Here is a 23,356-nt window from a genome sequence, read left to right as displayed (position 1 = left end):
CATAAGAAGAGCCTTTGTGCTCCAATCTAGTAAGCCAGAAATAAAGCTTGTGAACCATGTGCATTGCAAGAAAGAGGGAAATGGAGTGGCAGTTTGGGAGAGAGTGAATGAGTAATTGAAGGGGTGGGGGGTTGTGAGGGCTCTGAAGGTGTCAAAAGCAGAGGGTGTAATACATTTGAGTTGTGTGTGTGTGTGTGTGTCTGTGCACATATATGTTTTTTGGTAGCTTGTTTGTGTGCCCATGTATGTGTGTATGCGGTGGTCACACAGTAGGCTGATATCAAGTATGTCTTTAAGCCCTCCTTCCATCTCCAAAGGTGCTTCACTCTTTGTTTAATGGAGCCCTGTTCCCCCCGACTATGAATGAACTCTGGGAGGCAAAAGAGCGGCCATGGAGTGATGGAGGACTAAGCAACAAAAAAGAGAGTGGAAAATGCAGATCACCACCTGGTTGTGTATATAGATTGCAGTCAAATAGGTGACATGTGAAAAATACTTAGTTGGGGAGGAGGGCAATGTGTTTCACATTGACTCCAGTCAAAGACACAAATCAACCCAAGTCCCTCAGGTTTATTTTGATAGTATTGCTTGTTGATTTGTTATGTTCTGGCAATCCTAATGCACTTTGGCATGACCTGAAATTTGCTCTGCATTCATAAATTACATGATTGTTTTCTCATCTTTGGGAAAGTAAATATGGCTTGAAAATGCATTTAGTCAGCTGAGAAAACACAGTGTTATATTGTTCTCTGTTTAGTCGGGTGCTTAGGAGCAAACAAAACAGCATCTGTAGTGCAGCTCTAGTTTTACGGAGGGTTAAGAAGCAGGAGCAGGAGGCCAAGTGGGTTTCAGAAAAACAAAAGACCGTGATTGCATATAGTTTTCCAGCCCAAAGTGGTGGCAGTAGAGATCTCATGCATAAAATCCGACTTAAAATCTGAAAGGACGTGATTGAAAGGATTGATCCTCCCTGACTAAGATGAAATGTGGTGGCACTTGTGAAGTAACGACATATGAAGTCACTTTATGACAGTCACTTCCCGTGAGGTGCACAGCTCGTCCGTGAATGGAGATTAGAAATGGTGGCGGTAAAGGTCCGTAACTGCTGCGCTATGCAAATCGGCCCCTGTGATCCTCTCTGGTGTTCCTCCTTCTTCCCAAACAACTAATCCACTTAAGTATCACAGGCCTCTCAGCTCTATACCCAAGCTCATTTGGGGAGACTTCCATAATTAGTTCTCCCTCCCCGTGTAATGAAACAGCAGCCATAGTCATTATAACATTGTTCATTTACGCTGAAGTTAATGACTCGTAAATACACTGTAATTACCTGCTAATTAGATTGTTATTGGACAATTTGAATGCCATCTCTTTCACTTTTCCTTTCCCACTGAGGGCTCTGTCACGCCTGTTGATGATGCTGTATGAATGGGATTAGGCTTCTTGTGTGATGCTTCCTGTTCAACCATGGTGATCATTGATCTCCATAGATTTTTAGCAGCTATGGATTTGTAAATACATTTGTATTATCATGGTTTTAACATTGTGCAGTTACAAAAAGAGAAGGGATTTCTAGAAAGAAACCGATATGCTAGACTCTTGCAGAGCGCAGAAAAATGTCAATGTATTCTGGTTGAACAAGTTGCTTTACTAATTTGGGGCTGCTTGTGTCTGAGGACCTTGGAGCGCTTTGCAACGTCCCCACAGAGTTGTAAAATGCAGCTAAACGCATGGAACTCAAAGAACCCCTGATGTGGTGGTGTTTTAATATCGCAGACAGGCCGCAGTGGTCTCGTAACACTCACCGCTTACCTTCAAGGGAAAAACAAGGGGGTAAGGAACAATAAGGAAAAAGCAATAAATTCAAGTCCTCCAAATGTTTTTGTGGGCTCAATCTGACAAAGAAATCAGTCTTTTCCATCCTCTCCTCATCAGTAGACATATTGAATATATGTCATGGGAGTTTAAGCCATTTCACTCAACCGCTTGCTGTTTCCATTTCCTGGCAGCTGTCAGCACAGCCCACAATCAAAGGGCAGAGGGCCACCCTGCCACCAAAGCTAGGACGAGCTCAGCGTGTCGCATCATCAGCGCCACCCTGCCTGACTTTGTTTTCCGAGGAGTACTCTCACTGTTAACAGGGAGACAATGGCAGCAGTGTGACTGGGGGGTTCATCTGTGTGGAAAGTTCCAAGTTGGTGCTGCTGATGGAAACCTGACTCCTGCATCCAGTCCACTTTTTGTAGTATGAATGCCAGAAAGTTCGGTCATATCATGTCTTTGTGTTTATTGTTCCAGCTTCATCTTTGCACATACTGAGAGGGAAGGTCACACACACACCCAGATCTCTTTTCAACTCTCCCGTCCCGCCCAAATCATGAGAGAAATCACAGTCCCAGAGTGAGCTTGTGCAGTGCAGTCAGCCTTAATAAACTGAGGTGAAATTGTTCATGTCTTCAGGCTCTAGATGACATTGTGATCAGAGAAATCGGGGAGCCTGAACGGTCACATTAAACATACCTACAGTATAGCAGCAAAACCTATAAGATGCACTCGTCCACGGGCCTCTTTATCCCTCGCTTTCTCCCCACCATCTACCAATAGTTAGAGCGGCTTTATGGGTAGTAATCCTGGTGGCCTTTCATTAATGGAGAATGCAGCTTAAACTTTCAGCAGTGACTGTGTAATTGGTTGGCCCCTTTGGAGTATTTTGCACTGGGCATTGCAGGAGCAGTATATCAATACCCTGTCCTCAAGCCAAGACAGATGGACTCTCATTTGGAGCAGGTTCAGAATTGTGTGATTTTGTGTAAATCTCCCTTAGGAATAAGTTAAGGGTTTCCACTGATGCCAAAACCTCCCAGCTACAACAATAACATCTGCGGTTTGGATTAGGCATGTCAGTGATATCACCCTTTTAGTAATATGCCTGCATTATAGCAATCTTACCGCCAGTCCTTATTGTCTGTGAAGTTTGTAGAGGCACGGGATCCAAAACAAATGATGATCTGCGCTGCAGGACATGGTTGAAGTTCTTTGGCAGCAGCTAATGTTTTAATTCCTGTACTTCTAACTATTAACTATTGGCTTTCACATTTTTTATGTCACACTGACAACTTCCCTTTAGGGACTTCACGTTTTCTGAAGCTGCAAAAGTTCTCAAATCCTGTACACAAGTTAATTTCAGCATTGCAATAGGATAATTAAAGTAAAAATTAGGGTTATTTTCTTCAGCAATCACAAAAACACATGTCGGTTTTAAAAGCTGCTTTAAATATTCATTCCACAGTGCTTAAATATTATTGCATGGTGCATAAAAGTGCTGCTTGAGCTCGCTGAGCTGTTAATCGTTTACACTCCTGCAGCTTGCATTTCAGCAGCTAAAATCTTGTAAAGATTGAGATTACAGCTTGGAAATTACAGTGTAAGAATTTTTCTGTATGCAGAGGATCAATAAAATTCTCATTGGTTCCTAAATATGTCCTTGGGGGACCCAATGTAATGTCAGTTCTTTAATTTATTTAATTATTCAGTAAATGATTAATAATTACAGGGTGCAGGCAGGGGACCAGACTATATGTCCTTTCACAATAGCTACTTTACATCATGAAAAGAAATCAAACTATGTGTGGCACAGCAAAAATATCCTTTATTATAAACTCTATCTTTCGATGTAACTACACTATAATTATGCGTAGTGTTGAAAAGAACTTTATTTTATAGCCCACATGTTCTTTCACTGTAATAAAGTAGCTTTCTCACACATTTTTGAGTAATAAGGTTAAACGTAGCAAAGCCTCAAAATCAAATTGGAGCACACTGAGTAAATGTAATCACTTTAATTTGAATGTCTGCATGTGGTTTGTTGCAATGTTATGACGATAATGACATTTCAGCTTGGACCATCCTCAGTTTTTCTTTTTTTTTTTTTTTACACAGCTTTATTTCAGATGAATTAATTTTCAGTTCTATCAGGCTGTTCAATAGCCAAACACTTATCAATACTTTTCATTACAGCCATCTACAATTCAATGCAAAAAGTAAAAAATAAAGATCAAAAAATAAAAACCACAAAAGCCACATTATTTCATGTGTCATTAAATATATTCATTTGTGATAAACATAATATATTAGTATTACAAGACATTACACAACCATTTGCAATGGACACTGCTAAACAACATTTACAAGCCATTGTATAAACATGATAGTTATTCAGATATGATGTTCCTGGAGAGCAGAAGTCTGGTAGGGAGTACCTTTCTGCAAACGCCTGCATGTCCAAGTGTGTCGGTACAGATGTGTTGGCAGAGACTTTCTAAGTGCGTTTATAGTTTTCAAAGACATACAGTATGATGCACAGAGTACTGAGGTGTACCCTCGTATTATATGTTTGTGTGTGTATGTGTGTGTATTTGCGTGTGGTCCTGTATACGTGTTAATGTATAAACTGTCTCTTTTAGTGTGTGATCCTCTGGGTGCTCACGTAAACATGAGACATTTCTCTGACATTCATTTATTTGTCTTTCCATTTATTAAGCCTCTAGTATTTAAAATTCTGGTTAAGTTCACATGGAGATAGATCTAGTTAATGTTTAAAAAAAAAAAAAAAAATTTTAAAAAGTAATACTATACAGCTATATAACATGTAGACAATCGGTCATGCCTTTTTGTCGAGTACCAAGTCTTGATAGTGGACGCCAGTCCTCAAAAAGTCACTTTGAGGTGACAAACATTTGACACAGCGTGCTGAACGCAATGTACAATAAACATCTGTGATATTTTATCACTCCACAGGTTATTTTCCCACAACACTGAATACTGTATACAAATTAAAGGTGTACATAATTCACAATCATTGTTAGCTATCAGTCAGCTACAGAAAATAGTGAGCATGCATTATGTCAGTGGTATGAGGGTTGCTTGATAGGTCGATATTCTCTTCTCAATAATGAAGCGAGAGGGTTCATGTCATCAGTCCTCTCACCTGCAAATGTTTGGGACATCCAATTTACATTTAATCCTAATTTCTGAGTTGTGACAACACTGTCAACCAGAAGCATGGGCCCATCTAGAACGGTCATCGGTGAGGCAAGCAGAGTTTGACCTGCACAGCTTTTCTGTATCATATGATGCAGTATGGGATTTTTTTCTTTTTGGATGCCACTCTAAAAACATGAACATATCTGATATGTTCTAAAACTTTTAACTAGTAAAAATAAGTGCATGGTTGACATGTCTACTCTACATCTAGTTGATGCTATGGCATCATCTACTAAAAGGTAATGTCTATGTATGCACGTATGGTTACTTTACATTGCAGAGGTCACAACCACAACATACTGTTGATATATCAATAAGCGCTGAGCAAAGACTTGCTTGTCATGTGAAGTATGATCATTATACAGAACGAGCAGAGGATCATTATGGCATTTTTTTCCACAACACCACTTGTTTTACTGAGGTAACACTCACATATGAGCGGGGAGCTCTCGAGCAAAATGGCACCTACTAGGTTTTCCACAGTTATGAATAATTTCACAATTTTTCACTTTCAGCTGTTGAAAAACTTTATCCAAAGTTTGGCAGGTTACAAAAGCAACTTATCATACATGAGTGGAGTCCCTCAATGCCACGCAGTGTCTCTCCATTTAACTAGATAATGCTTTAGACAGCACAGTGGAAATAGATCCTCTTAAAATACAAAAGTCTGATACAGTAGATGCATTTTGCTCTTTAAAACAACTGAACAATGGCATCATGGGTAAAATAGTCAGGGTGTGACATATCTGTAACATTAGGTGCAAACTCTGCAATTACACAACAAAACAAATCTTGAAAGACGAACAGAACATCTGTAGAATGAGCTCCTTCACAAAAGTTCCTAAAAAAAAACACTAAACTCTTCGCTCCAACTCAGAGCAGCAGCACTCAGTCATTCCCCCATCTCCTACTTTTCACCTGTCTATCTTACACTCTTCCAGTTTATTTTTTTTTCATTTATCCCCTCCTCTTCCTTGCATTCATTCCAATGGAGATGTTATTTTGCCTCCACCTCTCCCTCAATCTCTCTCTCTCTCCTCTCCAGCGACTTTTAGCACTTTCCCCTCTTATCGCGCTGTTGGAACTTCCTCAGCCGACGGCCCCACAGGTCTTTCCAAGGGATGAGCAGGCTTCCCTTGTCCGCCACCACGCCACTCTGCCCGGGGGAATCGTCATCTGTACCCAGCAGCAGGTACTTCCTCCCAGGCTTGATCTTTGGGCATTTGCAGGCCACGTCCTTGGCGCGCACCCACAGTAGCTGGTCCCCGCGGCGGATGCGGTGCTCACCTTGTTTGTAGACAGAAATTATGTTGACGGTGAACTTCCACCACTCGCCTGCCTTGTCTCCTTTTAGAACGTGCACTTGGACAGCTGGTGGAGAGAAGAGCCGAGGTTAAATCATCTACATGAACAATTCATTTCTTAAATTAGTCATTCCCAACCAGGGCTACTTGCACCACTGGGTATTAATCAATCAATCAATCTTTATTTATATAGCGCCAGTTCATAACGGTGTTATCTCAAGACGCTTTCCATAAAGAGCAGGTCTAGACCAAACTCTTTGATTAAGAGAGAGACCCAACAATTCAAGAATTCAAAATTAAGGATTCAAGAATCCCCACATGAGCAGCATCAGGTAAATGTGTCCACATATTGAATCAGCTGTAAACCACATATTGCAATTGAGAGTCAGCCGGTGAGCAGAGATCCAAAAAGTTAGTTAAAGGTAATAAATAAAGGGTTGAAATAGTAGGCTACAAGTGATGGATAAATGGTTGAAACAGCTAACTGTAATGGAAAGATAGTTGAAACATCCTGCCTCCAGTAGTACAAATGCAAACTTGACCATGGCCGTGAAAAATGACAGATTGATTGTAAGCGACAATATGCAGCGCTATCTACTTTTATGTAGGCAATGGTGTTAAATAACATCTGTTTTAAAATCAAATAAACACATTAGGAACATGGCGAGGTGTTGATGAAGGGGTAATGGAGATCATCAACAGGGATGTGGAGTACATCAACAAAAAAGTTTGGGCACCGCTGACAAACTATAACACCTTTTTTTTTCTTTTTTTTAAAGTGTTGGCATCTGTTGGAGGCAGCAGACAGATGCCAACACTTTTATACAACGTTGTATAAAAGGTCCAATAAAACCTGCTGTATAAACATGACCCAGGAATTGCTGACTTTGCTGCGTGTCACTGGTCCCTCCCCTCATCTCTGACCTCTGACCTCCTTGTTGTGCTCATGAACATACTCCCTATTACAACAACAGTTGCCATAGCACTCCCTGTGCGAACACAAAGATTACTGGCAGAGGACATCTGAAAGCACACTTGCCTGTGAGGGGGAGAGAAACACTTTCCCTTCAGGTGGCTAGCTGACTTTGAGCAGTGTATATTGGGTCCTTTTTTTTTTTTTAATAAATTGCCAAAAGAGAATTTTTATAGAAAAATTGCACATCTGTTAACAATATAACTTTTTACAATTGGTCTATCAGGTGTTAGGCTGGACTCTGAACATCTGAACACTGACAACCTCAGGCTAAATGGAGCTAAACCTGGTAACTATTGGAACATCACTTGAAACAGATACTTTCATACCAGGAAATGAGTAAAGTTCCCTTTGCAGAGGGTCCCCTGCACGGATTCTGTCCGATGAAGCAACTATTACTTCATCACGCTGATTGCAACAAGAGGCAAACAGCTAAACAGCGATGGAGCTAATCTGTGCTTGAAGTGAAGTGCTTTACCCCCTGGGTTTAGCTAGGAATGTGTTATTAACATTTTTAAGTGTGTGTGTGTGTGGGGGGGTTCACTACTTGTGACGTCTTCAAAATCTGAAGATTGGATTAGATGGGTAATACTCAAGATGCACTCAAACAATCTCTTATATTTTGCTGTTTGTCTTCTATCTATAACTTATTTAATGCTGTAATGATTTACGCTTAAGTGCTTCCTGTGGTTTTTTCAGTTGTACAAACATGGTGGGGGCGTGGGGCACTTGCAAGTTAACAAAACACTTGCAATGACAATATCCAAAATGTATTTCCTCCTTAATTTATGCAAACAGCTAGGTAAGTTAGCCTTTTTTTTGCCATTTTGGCTGAACTTGATCACATTAGGTGTTCATCAGACGTTCCCTATTACTGCCGAGAATGAAGAGAAGCGGAGGAGTGGGGTGTTTGAGTATGTGTGTCAATGCACGGTGTGAGCAAATTGCACACAATTTCAGAAGAAAGAAGGTTTGTTGGGCTGAGTAGATCGAGCTCTCACAGCCCTGCCATTCATTGCAGCCCTCTCCTTCATCCAGACACATAAAGGGTGTGTGAGGGGAGGGGGAGGAGGGGCCACTATTTGTCTTCCCAGCCACTGAAAAAGTTCCAGGAGAATCGGGATGTGTTTCCGACCTCATGAGCTATCCGGGTTCTGCTCCCAGAACCCCATCCAACTTCACAGCGTGAGAATCCAGCGGAGATAGCGCTCTCCTCTCCATGCCGAAGAGACTCGGTTACAGCACCCAGGCTCAGTCTCTCTGTCAGTGTCTGCCTCTTTTCCTTTCTTTCTCAAGTATGTTCTCAGTCTGTGTGGTGTGTTTAAACACTCACAAATCCACACGCACACACCTTCTGCCACTTGGTTTGAGCTAAATAGACACCAGAGAGAGACTGAGAGCACGGGGTCAAACAGTCTATTACAAAATAGTGCATGCTGACACTGTTTGGTGAGACAGAGAAGAGATAAGTGTGAGATGATCCTGCACTCGCACAGTGGCTGCCAACCGAGCCTCTCTTACAGCCAAACCTCCAACTGGGTTTATCGTCTTTGGGCAGTGTGCTGCGGCTTGACACCGCATGCCACCAACAAGGAAGGGCTAATGAAATTAGGGCTCGCTTAATTACTGCGCTGAGGCCCCTGTCCCCTCTGGTTATCAGCTGAGTGAATGATCAGGGACCTGTTACCCTTGGGTGAGCACAGAGGGGTGGCCAGGGAGGCTTGGGGGCCCTGCCTTTGAGCACTATCCCGAAGCGTCGGTAAACACGCGGCCCTTTGATTCATTATCCTCCTGGTGGCAGGGAGAGGGAGGGTGCGTGTGTGCAGAGGAGGGTGTCAGGCGAGAATATAATCCCTTTGTGTCCGCCGTCTCCGTAGCTACGGCAGTGATGAAAAACAAAAATTGAATAAACAAAACATATTTCTTTCTCTCTGAGGTGGCAATCCGTCACCGTCTGCCTAATTTACCACCTGTTTGTGCCCTGAGGAATGCTCGGTGCCGGCAGAGCGCACAACTGTGTTTAAACAGAGGGCCCCTTCCCGTGACCCCCGGGGGCCTGCATCACTACTCACACATGGGGGTTGTGGCCCCCAAAGAACAGAGCAGAGACTGAAGCCCCACAAAAGCAAGGCGACAGGCCTGAGAAATGAATTAGATGGAGGAAAAGGGAATGCATGCTAAGCAATGATGTCTGCCATACTGCCTCAGCGCGGTTCAGACAGAATCATCTGCTTCCAGAATTTTTAGAGGAACTTCAGAGAAAACCAACAGGAACCGCCTGTTTTGCTTAAATCAGCCTGACTGATTTATAGATGCAGAGCCTGTCTCAGCTCAGATGATTAAGATTTAAATGCAACAAATGGCCTGAATTACTGTCTACTCAGCTGTAAGTGGGAATAAAATATATTTGGCCAATTTACAGTTGGATGCGTTTTAAAGTATATAAAGATGAAGTTTCACCAATAATGATTTTGAATGAGAGTCAAGTTATTCCTCTCTGAAAGAAATTAACACTATGGGAGCTGAACAGGTTCTAGCAGAGCTCGTAGTGTTGAACCTTTACTACCACTGCGCAAATTCAATGTTAACTGTTCTTTAAAACCTGAATAACGGATCTGATGCTCAACAACAGGGAGATATTCTTAAAGTTACTAATGATTACATGAGGCACACTTTTAGTGGATACAATTCTTGCAGAAACCTGGCTGAGAGGAGACTATAATCTGTGTGCATTGGCTCTGCCTCAAAGGTTTTTCTTGACAGATGTGGATCCACTGATAAACCGATTAATGGTGCAGAAAATCTGCCATGTGAGTGAAAGTAGAACTCCACAGTGGGATAGTGTGATGAAAAAAGAAAGTATTCAACTACTGCCTCTGTTATATCGCTATAAACAGATATGTTGTGGTTTAGGATAATGAACCAGTATCATCAATCATCAAAAGTTGCTGATATGTGAGACAGAGCTGTCTTCTGATGGCACCAATGTTTTAATATTTCATTTCAGATCCTGTAACGTGATATTTATTCACCTGGCACTACATTGTTGGATATATTTCTCCTGCACCACTTGTTTTGGGGATTCATTGACAACATAATGTGATTGCTGTGTGTTTTGGCCGCTCTTATCAGTTTGGGATTTGCTCTAAATCAGTGAAAAGTTTTGCCAAATGCTTCAGGCTGACTGAGCTGGACAAAGCTTAACCACCATAGTCGTGCAGTCTGTTCCTCTTCTACAGGCTCTACAGGCTCTACAGCGTCCACAGGGGTGCAATTCTGCCATATGTTTACCATGGCTCAAACATCTGCACTTTGACTCTTTTATGACTGGCCAGAGAAGAGGTGCCACAGGGCGGTAAAGCGGACAGAGTGAGGAAGTGCAGAAACAATATACTGTAGTACTGGTAAATCTTTCTTTCCTTAACATTCAGTTATTAAACAACCTCAGCACTTACCACGAACATCTGGTAAAAACAATACAGGTGTTTTGGCTGGTCTATCGTTACAGTATATTTCTGCTATGTAAATGCTACCCGCTGATCCGTGCTAACAATAATTCATAGGTATTTGCATTAAGACCCTCAATTGAGTCTCTGTTTTATACTTTCGCCATTGCTTGACACCAGAAAAAGAGAGAGATGTCAATGAAAACACTTGTACTGTGTGAACAGATCAGCTGTATCGGCACACAAGATGAGCATCTACAAGTGGCACAAATTGGCTGGCGGTCATGTGCCTTGAAACGCCCCGTTTTCCCTCTCCAGGTTTCAAAATTATCCACTCAGATAAACGTTTTTGAGAACCTCCGTTTTCCGTAGTGGGATTTGCTGGCTTGGTGTGTGTGGAAGCCCACAACGGAGAGAAAAGAAATGTTTTCAGATTGTTCCGTATTAGCAGACATTGCCTCAGGCTGTGTAAGTAAGCGATCACAGAAACACGGAAAGCAGCACCGGGGTGTGGATGGGCTTTGTTTGGGATCTGATTAATTGAGCCATCATCTCTTGACTTCTGGCTCACGTCTAGCAGCACACATTCCTGCATATTGGACTCACTTACCGTAGTCTTTTTTACAGTACTTCTTCATGGTAATCTTCATCTTTCCCTTGGAAGCCTTACAGTGAGATTCACAATCTAGGGAAAAGAGTAGAGAGGGAAAGAATCAGTGTGAGATGGCAAATATCATCCTTCGATGTATGAAATGCCTCCCATAAAAAATGTGTTGCAGGCCAGGCTGCAGCTGAATGGACTGTAAATGCGATCCCATGCGTCACACTATTTGTGCCCCCCGGATCTCCAAGATGCTTTTAAAGTGCCACTGTGAAACAGATTATAGCTTACACAGATCCTCCTGTGTCTGTCAATACACTCCTGCTACACACCCCCCAACTTTTCCACTCCAGCCTGCTCCCTCGTCAGTGTCCTGGCATGCATTGTGTGAGCTCTGAGGGCTCTGGGGGTCACCCCTGCACAAAAGAAGGTCATGGGGGGAAATTAGCTAGTGACCTACCAAAAATAAGCAGGGACCCTCAGCAGCATCTAAGCCACATAAGGCGAGAAAGTGAATACTCTTAACGCTGGCGGAGGCTAAATGTTCTGTGGCCCCCAGAGATAGACTTATGATTAATGTCTTGGTGGTATATCCTTACCCCAGCGCACATGCACCTGGGTTAGCTTGCTAAAGGGCTTTATCGATGACCACTGGTGTTGCGCTGTCACTGCGCCAGGTACCTTTTGTAATGAAGGGAGCTGCTGGTGGGACTAGAGGCCAAACTGAAAATTGAAATCATTTGTTCCCTCCACTTTCCACTGACTGACACAAATTGGAACCAGATCATTTCTGAGTGTTGCCCCCCTCCCACTCCACCTCTCCCAAAGCAATAAGCCTTGTGTTCTTTTCTGGGGGGGGTGGGAAAGCTGGGCTGGGCAGTCTGAAGAGAAAAGAGGGGGCAGTTGAGAGAGAGAGGGGACCTTTCAGCTTGCCTGAATATGGACAAACTTCATTATTTCTTCCAACCCTCTGTCCAGTCTTCCCCTTTCTTCCCCATTATACTCTGTGTGAATGAGGTTGCCTGGGTAATGATTGAGGAAGAAAAAAACGCCCCTCTCCTCCCTCTTAAAAAAAAAAAAAAAAAAAGAGCGGTTTGGGACGTGGGATGAGGATCGAATTCATGTATGTAGAGAAAGCATTTCTGGTGGAATGCCTGGCTTCTTTCTGGGGTGGCGGGAGCAATAAGAAAAGAGGAAATCCCAAAGTAAATGAATTTGACGAGTCCATATCGAGCATGCCTGATTTCCATGTAAATGAAGTGCTGAGGGCGGGGGGCCTCTTTATCTCCCACTGGCCCCTGGGGGCCTTTATCATACCTCCCTTTGATAACTGACGTTGCCCATTAGCCCCTTAGCGTAATCGTCGCACTGGGCCATTACACCCACAGCTCTCATTAAGGTCCAATCTCCTGCTGCGAGGACAAACGCCCCCTTTGTGTGTCTCTGCAGCAGTGCCACGTTCATTCCGCGGGGTCCCTGGGGACCACACTGCTCCTAATTTGGAGGGTGGTGACTGTGTGGAGTTTCTGACAGGAATCCAAACTCCACACAGCCTCAGCAGTCAATATAGTTGGAAGGGGACTCACAACAAAGCTGAATGAAGTCGGTGGCGCCACTCTCATCACCCAGTGATCGATGACCAGAGGTGACTCAGCTTACTCAACTAAATCTGAATCACGCAAAAACCTAATTGAAATATCGTAATTTAATAAATGGCTAAATAGGTAAGGCAACAGGTTTATAGCCTGTTTGCTCCCAGCTTATTACATTTAGGAATAGCCATCCAAATCATCGTTAAAGTACACAGAAATTATACTAAAGCTGCAGGTAAATATTGTTGCACAGCCTCGAATGTCAGCAGTCCAACATTGTGACCCTTGTCAGAGCACATGAACAATAGCGCCAGGCAGGGCTTCACTGTTGGCGCAGCCAGTCTTGATTGAAATACAAACTGGTGCAAATGAAGCATGTAATCAGATTAGGGCTGAAACCCTGGGGAGGCTGCTGGGCAGGCTGGGAATACAGGCAACGAGGCCACAGGGAGCACTGGCAAAATATCTGGAGTTTACATCAGCCCTCAGTCAGACCTCACTGATTTTTGTGTTTAGTTGAGGAGAGAGACCATGAGTGGATGGAAAAACATGCATGTGCTAGAAATGCACATATAATTACACGTATGAAGTTACTTTAGTTGCTCAGTGACTTAAAAAAATCAAACATTCAATGATAGAATAGCATAAAGATACATTAAATGCATTAAGACTTTAATCCAAGAGATGCTTCACTGTTCAGCAGAATATGCACTGTGCTGCTCACCTGACGGCTCCTCATAGCTGGTGTAAGTTGCTGTCGGAGATGCAACTGGGATTTCTGTGACAAAGAGGGAAATAGATACAGATTTAACGTTATGATCATATTGCAATGCATACAGACTGATGAGGAAAATATGTTGCTCAATTTCCTGGACATTCTCTTTGGAGGAGAATTTCACTCGATGTGAAAAACCTCAGAGCATAAATGAATCACACATAGGGGTGGATTTAATGGGATGTCTTATTAATGAAAGCTGAGCCTGACACACAGATGTGCTGAAAAATGTGTACCAAGACTGTGAGCTTCCTATTAATGTATTGCTCCCTCCTGATTGTGGTATGTTGTCAGCACAGAGAGCCAAGGCCGCCGGTCTTGTTAAAGTCGGTGCTGGCAGGGAGTTGGATATCACAAAAATTTAATATCATTCTATTAAACCAAAAGACATTATCTCAAAAAATATACGAGAAACCAAATATATTCTACTCCTCAAGAACACCATTTCCTCCAACTTTTACACTACATTAGTTACCTTTTTCCAACAAAATTAAAGGAATCCTATTCCAGCAGGTTCACAGGTTTAGATTACCAGTGCGGAGTCTGGCCAAACATATCAGTCTGTCCACAGAGACCATGTCCAATTTCCACACACGACTTTATCAGAAATGTCAGGCCCAGTAACATAGTGGACAATTGTTAGTGTGTGCATGTCCTCCCAGACATCACTGTTATCTTATCTGTTCGTGCCAGCCTGCTACTTCATGCTCCTAGCTAAAGCAGCTACTAGCAACCCATCTCTGTGTGTGTGAGGCGTTGGCGTTTATTGCCAGGGGCCTGGAATCTGCAGGCAGCAGATACAGCCAATAAACATATCGGCCATCATTCCCTTGGACTTGTTCTATGGATTTATTGTGAGACGGACTGTTAACGGTGTTGAAGGCACACAAGGCCATGTTAGGCGAGCTCTAACGGTCTGTTTATCCAGGCACCGGTTTAAACAGCCAAATATCTATCCACAATATCTTAAAAATAACACGAGATGAGCGTGAGCCATCAATTCATGCATAACAAGCATGTCCTTTTCAGGTCTTGTCCTGACGCACTTGTCAGGATTTGCTATCGCTGAAGTCTAGCTATCAAAACTTGCACTCCAAGCTTGTACCTTTAGTCAAACTTGGCTAAAGGTTTAGTTATACCAGCAGTGGAAAAAATTGCAAACAATCTAATGGAGCTGCTGCATTTAGTGGATGCACTCATGAGGGTCAAAGTTAATCTGCATCAAATTTTTGCATCAAATTCAACTTTTATCCATTTTATCCATTACTCCACTGAGCAATAGCAAGCCTTTTTGACAGAGTTGACCTTTGAGGGGACGGCAAGGAGAGTCTGACATGGAGGAAGCAATCATAGTTTAATAGCTGTGTGGTATTTAAACTGCTTCCCAAAGGAAGGATGGGTTGCAGACTTTTGAGTAAACTGTGCAAACCTATTGTTCATATTATCACCAAGCTACACTAAAGTGTGGGCTGACTCTTGACTGAGACAGCTTTATTTTCTCTCTTCAATAACTTTTTTTTTTTTATTGAGCAAAGTAGTGTACAATGGTGAATAAAATGCCAGGAAGAAAATTGAGAGAAATGGACAGAATGCGGCAAGACTAGATTAGATTCAGATTAGATTAGATTACATTTATTTTCTGTTACACTTTCTGGTGTGACTGGTCCCGAAGTTTTCATTTTAATGCTTTGTAGATCACTTCATTAAGAATTATTAATCATAAATGAACAAAATTGGGGGTTACCATGCTGTCACAAATGAGCCTCTTGCATATTGCGCTGCCTTTTTAGCCACTCAATGTGTCAGAAAGTGAGGAATTCACAGGCTTTTACTCACAAGTTACAGTTGTACATGTTAAGTCATCAATAATTGTATTTATATCAGAATTCATGCATGATAAGGCAAAGTGCTAGTCAAAAAGAATATTATACAGCACACCAGCGAAAGGGTTCTTGTTTCATGACTGTGCAAACCCAAAAGTATGCTTATGACAGGATCCTTCATTAAGAAAGTCGTACCAGATGCTCTGAAAGCTGCTTGTGCAGTTGACATTGTGTAACATTCATTGTGTGTAAAAGTGGTGGGGGGTCGGCCTTACTGATGCAGGGGGCGATGGGGGACCGGCTCTGCTGGTAGCCCTTGGCACAGCGGTTGCAGGTGATCCCTGTCACTCCGTCCTTGCAGGGGCACTGGCCTGTTGTCTGGTTACACGTCTTACCCGCTGCTCCAACAGGATGGCAATCGCACGCTAAAAGCACAAGAGCGAGAACATCAAGCTAGCTTGTACCCAAGTAAACAACTGGAGTGGTTTCCAAAACCAAAGCCATTACAAAGCAAATATCAGCTTTCAAATGACTACAGTATGTCTCTGGCCTGTCGTCTGCTGACTCTACATATTCCATACAATAAAAAGTAATCATAGCACTAAAACCTAGTGAGAAATCATTCGCATTAGAGCAGGCTGTGTTTTCCTTCCAGACCATCACAGATGGGGAACTGGGCCTCGCACCAGCAGAAAACCTCAATCAAATTACATTGCTTCTCTCCACCCATAATGAGCATAGGATTCTTCATTAGGTCTGCTCTGGAAGGCATGCAGAAGAGTAAATAACCTGATTAATTTTAGTATTTCATTCTCTGCACAGTATCGGTCTACTGTGCGCAATGCAAAATGTATGTGAGTAGGTGTGTGCGTGTGTGTGTGTGTCTTTTGAGCTTCTTGAGAGCAGGCTTTGTGTCCTCTGCAGTGTTGTGATCAGACCGACTGTGTACTCTTCAGATTGAGTTTCCAATGTAAAGCTTTTTGGCAAAGAGTTCCTCGCAAATACTGCCTGAATAATGTTTCCCATTAATGGACGAGTGGAACGCACTTCAAAGTCTGTTTAAGCTGTTAGTTGGGGGGATCGAAAGTTAAATGTGAGAAATTCGTTCTGTGTGCGAGTGTGTGTGCGTGTGTGTGCGCTCTGCCAAACGTTTACCATAAAGCCAGTGTTTGAAGTGGAAGCCCAGCCTCCCTATTAGCCCTGCATGTGTTGTAAGTACCAGCGGAGTCATTTGAAATTTGCTTGAAGTGGTCCAGTTGAGGTTGGAGTTGCTTTTAGTTGGAATTTATGGAGCTTCATGAACATAACAAGATGCTTATTAAATCTTTTTTAAAAAGTCTAACTTGGAGTATGAAAACTACAAATGCTTAAAACAATCATTACACAACACAGCTTACAACGAAAATTAATAATGACATCATAAAGGGAAGATTTCAGGCAGTCTAAACATTTTCTTTTGGCTGCTACTGTACAGTGTTTATCCACCCAAAATCAGTGAAATAAAAATCTCTAAAATAAAAAATCTTTTCCCGGCATTTTTAACTTCTAAAGCCTTTCCAAATAATATTTCAGGGATAATGAAATACATTAAATCCAACATTATTAAGTTGCAGTCTGTGCCTGCATGCAATGTAAAAAAAAAATACAATGTGTCATTTTTAATTAATGAGCTTTGTGAGCTCTTTATGCTAAGCTAAGCTAACCATCTGCTGGCTGTCACTTCTTATTTACTGTACAGACATGAGAGTGGTCTCAATCTTATCAGCAAGAAAGTGAATAAACCAAATTTCCAAAAGTTCAAGCTACGGCTTTAAGATCCTGCAAAAAAGGTGTTTGATTTATTCTAAATTAAATGTGATAGATTGAATAACGTTTATAAGGAAATAAAATATCTGTTTCTGTATCAATCTGTATCAAGTTTTTTACTTTTCTTTTTCTTGTAATGACAGCAAGACCAAAGGTATATTTTTTACCGCTATAATTTCAAAAGCCCCATAATGCAAAAACCACAGCCTTTGCAGGGGGTGCTAACTGGACACATTAATTAATTTCAACCTCCAGTGGGGGGCCTGCGGAGCTGAATGGCTGCTTAGGGGGCCGGAGGAGTGCGGTGCAGTGAACCATGTACCAACTTTATCTCTGTGGACTCGCTGTGCCTAGTTAAAGGCTTAGACTGCCAAACATATGAGCGGACGGGGGGAAAAAAAACAAACTGTTAGGGGCGGGGGGCGTGCACTGTGGTTCTCCAAGAGCCATGTTTACATTGCGCTTGATGAGGGGTGAAGTTGTTAATCTGGGAAATAAAGCATGAGGCATTCCACACTGCCACTGGAGATGTAGACCCTGTACAATAGTTTAGCAGAGCCATTTTTTTCACTAAACTTCCAACTAATAAGTGAATCGTTGAGAGGACATTTTGTTGATGTGGTGTGTTGGCGAAAGGGGGTGCAGGAATGGGAAATGAAAGCAGACTTCCTCCTTGGCTGTGTTGGCACAGTGCTGTATTTCCTGTCCAACAACAGCAGAGTGGGATGGTTGGCTGATTTGAACAATAAATATAGTGGTTTTTAACTGATGTCACATCGCCCTGTTTTTGTCACCTGAGAAGAAAAGCAGCAATCAGGCTCTTTGGGTTTGAGCCCAGAACGCTGAGCTGAGTACATGGAGGGTCGGGGAGAAGGGCTTGAACTGTACAGGTTACTGATACAGCTGTCTGGAAGGACATTGCTGAGATCTATGGATGTTGCTCCATCATTAGGCAAAGTGATAACCTGTGTTACGCTAACCTGCTCCCAGCTCCATCCCACTGAACCAAATCACTCCCCAAATATAGCTCGTGAAAATGTTTACGCTGGCAGAGTGAAACAATGCTGCAAAGAATCATTTGTCATTTTGTTGCTATGTACAGATGATCTATCAAGCTTGTGTTCGGCACAACACTACCACATGCAGTAAATCAGTCCCAGAGCTCTGTTTGAGAGGGATCTCGGACTGTCTCCGATATAAAATACTTTGTAGGCCCCGCTGCTCATGCCTTTTCTTTCATTGCTCACAGCTTTTCTTTCATTTTCATTTCATGCGAGCTGTACGAGTCACAGCGAATTAGGAGCGGAGGACTGTTGTGGTGTGCAGTAGGAAATATCATGTTGCTGTTCCTGTGTTTAAATAGCTAGCGGTATACCAAGGATAGGGGCACCGGAGGATAGGCATCCTGAGACTCTGTTAACAGCCAATCATAACTCAGTGGTGGATGTTTCTCAAGACTGCAATATGTGCATCTGCCCAAAGTCACTCATTTGTCATCACTATGTGGTAAGAAATTGCGATGTGAATGTATAATAGTATCCAATGTTGTTTAAAGTACTGCCTCAAAATGAATAACTCTTTAAAAGGTTGTTTTTGTTGTTAATTTTCCCCACAGAAACAGGCTATAATCAGGCTTTGCCTCCAAAAACAACTATCGTCTCACATTAACATCAGTGTTTGTCTGGGTTTGTAGGCAAACATGTTCTCAAACAGGCAGAGATATGCAGGCAGAGATATGTACAAGTATTTTGTGCGTCTATGGGATGTTTTGCCAGTGAGTGTATAGCCAGAGTGACTGAGTGACAGCAGTTTGTTTGCTCAGGAGCCTGTCTTTATTCCCTGAGGTGCTGCGAGACAGAAGGAGCCCAGCTTTTGTCTCCCCACACATTAATCCTTGGCCGCTCGCTCTTAAACCTGACGTATGTGTTCGCACCTGTGTGTGTTGTTTTTTTTTTTTGTGCCTGCGCACTGTGTTGTGCGTATGAATAGGGGAGAGGGACGATTAGTGAGTTGTTTCCACTGCTGTCCTCAGTGGATCAGCTCACACCTCTGTTCCGTTTGTTATGTTTGTCTTGTCAGGGATCCACACAGGACCCCAAATAGCTTGGGAGCTGCACGGGTCAGTTCACAGACACCAAGACAGGTGGGCGCCTTTCTCCAAAGGTTTTCAAAGAATTCCTTTAATACCTGAAGTGTGAAAAAGACAGCGGTGGAGGAAGCATACAGATGCCTTAGTTCAGTAAAAGTACCTCTACTAGAAGGGAAAAATACTCCATTACAAGTAACAATCCTGAAGTATTTAGCAAAATGTGCTTAATTTATCAAAAGTAATAAAGTGGTGCCTGTTACTGATTATTATAAATCATATTATTATGATTATTAATGTGGATGCGGTTAAGGCGGAGCTATTTTGAACTACTGTATATACAGTTAGGTGGTTTAGTGCAGTGCTTCTCAACCTCAGACTCTGGTCTCCTGAGAGGTCAACAGATACATCTGAGGGGATGTGAGATGATTAAGGGGAGAGGAAAGAAGAAGAAAAAATTATCTTCACATTTTGGACTTTTTTCTAAGCTTTGCTGTTTTTCCTATGATGAAACTGCCAATAATTCATACAGTATTTTCACATGCTGTAAGAAACACTAGCCACTAGCCAAAAAGTCTTTAACAAGTGCGACACAAACATAACCTAAATCCTACCTTTAGGGGAAAGTGTTGTATCCAATTCCAATTCTTTAGTTTAAAAATGTGACTCTGAGAACACTGGTGTCCGTGCACAGAATAAGGTTATAACATCCAAACGTTGTCATCTCCGTTACCTTTACATGCTCTCCGGTGAGAGATGGACTTGGTCATGTCTCTGTAGTAACCCTCCTTGCAGTAGTGGCAATGGCGCCCTGCTGTGTTGTGCCGACAGTTGAGACAGACGCCACCACTTCTCCGGCCTGACAGCTTGTACAGCTCCATGTTGAAACGACAGCGTCTGGCATGCAGGTTACAATGGCAGGCTGGGTAGAGAGAGAGAGAGAGAGAGAGAGTGTGTGTGAATTTCTATTTTGATAGCTAGCTCTATTGCCTTTAAGTGAAATAATGCATTATGTACTCGTGTCACTGTTAAACTCATGTGAAACTCCAGTTTTCATGTTTTCACTCCAATTGCAGGTTACATAGTCCCCTGTCTGTTGAGAAACCCCAAAGTCTTCAACTCATGCAACCAAATTTAGTGTCACCAAGCTGCACAACAATGCTATTTTTCTTAGCTCCTGAAAAAACTGACATTTTGGAAATCTGAGCTTAAATCTGAGAGCGACAAACCCAACACACAATGTTTACAGACCTTCCAATTTGCAATTGTGGTTCAGAGCCAGATGCAGTTCGTCGAGATCCTGAGAAAATGCATTTACTTGAAAGACATCACAAAGTCTCAATCTTCTGGTGTGAGTTTGCCATATTAAGAACAGGTCATTGAAACAGATGGTGTGGCTCGGCCTGCTTTGTTCAGGCTTGAGAATAATGGAGAAACGTCCTGGTTCAGGCTTTCTTTAGCTTGGCCACCTGCTTGTGAATTTAACCTCTGAACCCTGGTGATGTCAGACAGGAAAACTTTCTTCCGCTCTCCCACACACCCGAAAGACTGGTGATTTATTGTCATTGCTATTTCACTCTGCTCACTCTGAAATATTGAGCCCAAATTTCATATTGATCACACACTGATGCGCTGACATGATTTCACTTATGGAAGTGCAAAGTTGTCATTAATAAATTAATAAATAAGTAATAAAAAGTATTGAAACTCAGTTCATTACTTCAAAATGCTATTTTAACATTCCATTCCTTTTTATTTAATTATAAAATGTTTATTTCAAAATGCGCATGCTCTCTTTCTCGCAAGCTAGCAAGCTCAATGGCTACCAAATTTAGCTAATTAGCTTCTGCTAGCTTGAGCAACAATGTTAAAGTAATCATGACCAAAAAAACCAATGTGCCCACTACAAGCTGCTGAAATTTAATACAATACACAGTAACACCTCTACCACTGTTTATCTTAAGGCACTAGCCAGCTAACTAGCTAGGTCTCGTCATGAACTTGGATTATTATCCCGCATAAAAGCAAAGAGCTAGTGCTAGCATTGTTAGCTAGCTCCTGTTAGCTTGAGTGACCACAGCGGGAGACTGTGTGCCAGTTGTTCCTCACATAATTTTCCTCTTAGGAACATTTTAAGAATTAATATGCTGCCAAGTTAACTCTGAATTAACCAGCTAATGTTTGCAGCAGCCATTTTTTCAGTCTCTTCACTTTGCTGTTAAGTAATGATCCAACCTCACAAGAAACCTGGCTGGTTAGTCAGCTAGCTAAGTAGCATGTGCAGCTTTTTTAAACTACATAAATAAAAGGTGGGGTTAGGGATTGTGTCTATTTAAAGCAGCGCCGTGTAGTTGGTTGATTCACAATTACTTAAACATTGTTGTTGCTCTAACTAACAGGAGCATTAAATCTTGCAAACAGTTGCAGAGGTTAGCTTAAGAAAGACATGGGGTAAGGTGATTGGCTGAGAGGTGATGAAAAATATCCCAATAACTACATTATGAATGAAAAGGGACATAAATAAAAAGTGTTTAAAATTAAGGGGAACAAACGCTCGGGAAGAAAAGGGAATTATCTAAATAAAAAGGTTTAGCATGAAATAAAAACAAGCTCCTATAAAAATGTGTTTCGAATGTAAAGTGAGAATAATGAGTTGAGTTTTAATTTCTTGAAGATTTTTGCAAATTATTCTTTTGTTTGTTCTGTCATAATTATTTGATATTAAACATTTTGGAGTCCTGTATTCTCTACCATCACCATACATGCCTTAGCAATGCTTTATCTTTTAGGCCACATTTTCCCTTTATTAGGCTGAATCAGGCACCTACATTCATAGGAGCAGCCCTCACAGTTCCTCGCATCTCACTAATCTCTCCATCAATACGCCCGTCTTAATGTTATTACAGGGAGATGCAGGCGATAAGACTGTCACATATGCTCCACGTTCATCAGTGGTCTGAATCACGTACAAACCATCTCACACCTGCCATTAAGGGACTGGAGCTGGCAGGTGGCTGGGATTCAGAAACACACTCTGACCCAGACGTACACACACACACACACACACACACACAGAGGTGTTTGGCAGCTGTCACAGGCTTATCTCCCACACTTCCCTCCACAGGGATGATCCAACACACAGTCCACCAGGCTTTGAAGAACACACACACACACACACACACCCACACACTCTCCCTCCTCTCTTTCCCTCATACTCTTTACTGCTCTCTTATCCCAGATGTTATCTGCACTTATGGGAAGTGTGAGGAAAAATACAACGGGGCCTTTTTCATGAATAGGAAATGGAATGCTCTTAGTTGATGCTGGTACTGTTCTTTAATCTTCCCAAATATTCACAGGCAGATGTGGTTATTGTAACACTGCAGACGTCACTTAAAATAACACAATTATTTAAAAAAGTGTGTGTGTGTGTGTGTGTGTGTGTGTGTGTGTGTGTGTGTGTGTGTGAGGGTGTCGTGAGATTCATAAGCACTATCTGCACAGCTGTCCCCAGGCCCTTCTAATGAGCGCTGTGCTATCTCATCCACACATCCCTGCTCCCCGTCACTGCAGCAATTGTCCAGCAGTGACAATAGCTTGAGCGCTGATAAGCCATGTTTAGAGCAACAGCCTCCAAATGCCCCTCGCAGCATCTGTCGAACATTAACTGAATATCTGTGCCATTGAAAAGTTGGGGCACAGGTAACTTTTGTGGTTTTATTCTTCAGACAGACAACAGTTTGCACAGTCAATGAAGAATCTGAAGCTCAAGTATCCCTTCATCAGCACCATCAGTCACGTTCCAAACACGTTCATTTAAATGCTGTTGATCCGGTAGTGGTGGTGGAGGCTAGTCGTTTCAGCCAAACCCCCCTGTTAAGCGGAACTGGGCTGTGAGGCAATTTCT

The 23,356-nt window shown here is 42.3% G+C and overlaps 1 protein-coding gene across 1 annotated transcript in view; it reads right to left on the bottom strand.

Annotated features, from left to right (window-relative positions):
• Positions 1–5,343: 5,343 nt before the first annotated feature.
• Positions 5,344–23,356, bottom strand: part of ntn1b (netrin 1b) — a 38,697-nt gene continuing 20,684 nt past the window's right edge. Inside the window, exons 2-6 of the mRNA XM_070848211.1 lie at positions 20,183–20,371; positions 15,833–15,982; positions 13,684–13,737; positions 11,377–11,451; positions 5,344–6,414 (exon numbers count right to left, since the gene is read on the bottom strand). Coding sequence (XP_070704312.1) covers positions 6,095–6,414; positions 11,377–11,451; positions 13,684–13,737; positions 15,833–15,982; positions 20,183–20,371 — 788 coding nt within the window. The 3' untranslated portion in view covers positions 5,344–6,094. The remainder of the gene's footprint in view (positions 6,415–11,376; positions 11,452–13,683; positions 13,738–15,832; positions 15,983–20,182; positions 20,372–23,356) is intronic.

Source organism: Pempheris klunzingeri, chromosome 17 (assembly GCF_042242105.1).
Source record: "Pempheris klunzingeri isolate RE-2024b chromosome 17, fPemKlu1.hap1, whole genome shotgun sequence".
NCBI lineage: Eukaryota > Metazoa > Chordata > Actinopteri > Acropomatiformes > Pempheridae > Pempheris > Pempheris klunzingeri.
Note: the sequence above shows the minus strand (reverse complement) of the source record. Positions and strands in the feature narration are given on the sequence as shown.